The following is a 2,601-nucleotide window of genomic DNA, read 5'->3' as shown; positions in this document are numbered from 1 at the left end:
GTGTGTGTGTGTGTGTGTGTGTGTGTGTGTGTGTCTGATATAATCCGCCAAAAATTCAATCACGCGTGGTTTCTGTCCCTCCAATTAACCATTTAATTCCTATTTCATATATTGTTATGGGTCTAATCACCAAATCAGGCAGGACAGCAGGAGCAGGCTGTGGACTCACGTTGCGCCGTTTACGCGCAGAAAACCGGCAGAATAAAACAAACATTCTGCTGGGAACTATGATTTTTTTAAAAAAAGGGTCGCCTATGTATTTATTTTATTTACTTTTCCCTCCAATTTAGATAAATTTCCTTTAATTTGAATGTACCGTATTTTATTTTTATCTTCTCGGTCTTGCAAATAACAAATTCGCCCTTTTTTATCAGACTTTCTTTTTTATATTTTACACTAGACTTTTTTGCACCCACAATAAAATATGTTGCGTATTTAATAGTTCACACTTTATATCACAGAAGCGAATTAGATGCATCATCCTCCAAAACAATATAAAATAAAATAAAGTCAAATAAAAACAATATTATCGTGGTATCGCGCTAAAGCACAAAAAGAACTCTTATTGCGCAAAAATACCAATTTACTGTTGCGTGACATTTTTAACGACACAAAAAAAATTTGACGCGTAAAAATAAATGTTAAAACAACGCCTGTTTAATAAACAGAATTTTAAATAAATGTCCCTCTAAAAGGCTGCCGAAGTGAAAAAACGAATTTGGATGATAAATTATTTGTGCGTAAAATCTTTAACACCGTTTTCTCACTGTGAGAGATTTTTTGATTTTAAAACGCTGCAGCAGAAAAATCATTTTCGTTGAAAATGCGTCGACATTCATTCAAAACGTAACAGTGCACATAAACCTATACAGTACATATTATTTAGATGGACAGAGCTCCGTTGGAAAAGCTGGATTTGGAGGTTATTTAAATTATAACACAATTCAGCGTCACTCACTAAATAACTTATCCTAATTAATCATTCAATCTGGAGAATAATGCATCGCCTCAGAAGCTTAATTCCAGCGCTAAATATAGATAACTGTCAATGTTGAGATAAAACAGCCTAATTGGGAAATGCCCACTAACTTTGTTACTGTACATGAGCGCTGCGTCCTGCCGACATGGCTGCAGCTCGCTCCGCTCTTTCCTTCTCCTCTGACTCATGGTGCTGATTTTCTGCGGCTGCACTAAATCACACTAAACGTCTTTTAGAGATGATAGAAACAGCAAAACAACAGTTATGAAGGTCATAACAATTTCCAGTAGGTTTTACAGTTTTAATTATTGCAATGTTATTCTGAGATGTTTGCAGTTTTTTTTCTTTTTTCACTTGAAATCATGTGAGACTAGTTGTGATAAAAGTCTCTGAATATTAAAACAATGTTGTATATGTATGAAAATAAAAGCAGATATGCAGACTTTGTCTCTGGCACAGGGCGCAGAGCTGACTGAATATCCTGAGAAAGACTTTCTTCTCTTTAGGAGAAAGTAGGCTTCTTCTTCTTCTTCTTTTTTTTTTTTTTAATTCTGACTTATCTCTGATCTCGACAAACCTCATCTAAACACAGTGCACTTACCAGGTTCAGACACGGTGCCTTTGGTTTTGGGGACATCTCACCATCTCTCTGGATACCTGAGGCCTCGGATGATGGACAAGTGTGTAAACATGAGGTCCATTTGGTCTGAGAGGCCTCGTAAGCTCCATTTGATTCCATTTCGAGCTCTGAAATATCAAAGTGTCCAGACGTACACTTTGCAGATCCGAGCGTAGGAGAGAGGGCCGTGCAAAAAGAAATACAGTGTTAGGACGGCACCAAATTGTGTTGGAATTTCAAAAGCAAATAAAGAAAAGCTGAGAAATCTATATTCTTCTAAAAAAAAGCTATAACCTAATTATTTTTTTAAAATTCCAATGACAATTATCTTTATGCTCCAGTGTGCAGATAATCCAAACTAGCTTCCTCTCTTCATCTGGAGCCGTGAACAAAATGAGATTTCATGTGGACACGAACTGTATAATGACATTGCTTCTTGCATGTAAAGGAAGAGCTCCTTTAGGTTCAAAATGGCTAAGGACCTCAGATATAGGGCCTAATGACATTTATGTGTAACATGACTTAGATTAACATGTGTGGGTCAGTGGAGCATCGCATAAAAGACAGCACTGTCATGTTAATCACAGCCACAGTGCCACCTTTTACCCTCCCACACCCTCAGCGTGTTCCTCCTGCAGCCGAGCTGTAGCTGCCAGCATTTATCAAACAGTCTGGCTGACCACTATAAAAAAAAAATACAATGTCTGCTAGAGGAGAGTATTTAAGATGTACACTCAGCGGGTATACGTTTCTCAAATCTCGTGACAAGCATGTCCTCTGCAGCCCGAGGCAGCAGAGCTCTCTTGAATTCACAAAACCCAGCTGAGTAAATGCATTCCAGAAATGCGGGCAAGAGGAAGAACGTCTGAGCTATGATCTCGCAGCCGCCCCAGGTAACAGTGTTTATATGAATATTGCATCAAGAGAGCAGAAGATGTATAAGATTATGGAGATGCTATTTGCTGAGGAATCAAAGCAGCCTATGAGTCTGTGTGGACGTCTT

General features: G+C 38.2%; 1 protein-coding gene across 1 annotated transcript in view; it reads right to left on the bottom strand.

The window, feature by feature from the left end:
- alx3 (ALX homeobox 3) overlaps nucleotides 1–1,616 on the bottom strand; it is a 7,163-nt gene extending 5,547 nt beyond the window's left edge. The window contains exon 1 of the mRNA XM_008296300.1: nucleotides 1,581–1,616. Coding sequence (XP_008294522.1) covers nucleotides 1,581–1,616 — 36 coding nt within the window. The remainder of the gene's footprint in view (nucleotides 1–1,580) is intronic.
- Nucleotides 1,617–2,601: the final 985 nt, after the last annotated feature.

Source organism: Stegastes partitus, unplaced genomic scaffold, assembly GCF_000690725.1.
Source record: "Stegastes partitus isolate 25-593 unplaced genomic scaffold, Stegastes_partitus-1.0.2 Scaffold24, whole genome shotgun sequence".
NCBI lineage: Eukaryota > Metazoa > Chordata > Actinopteri > Pomacentridae > Stegastes > Stegastes partitus.
This window is presented reverse-complemented; position numbering and strand designations above follow the sequence as displayed.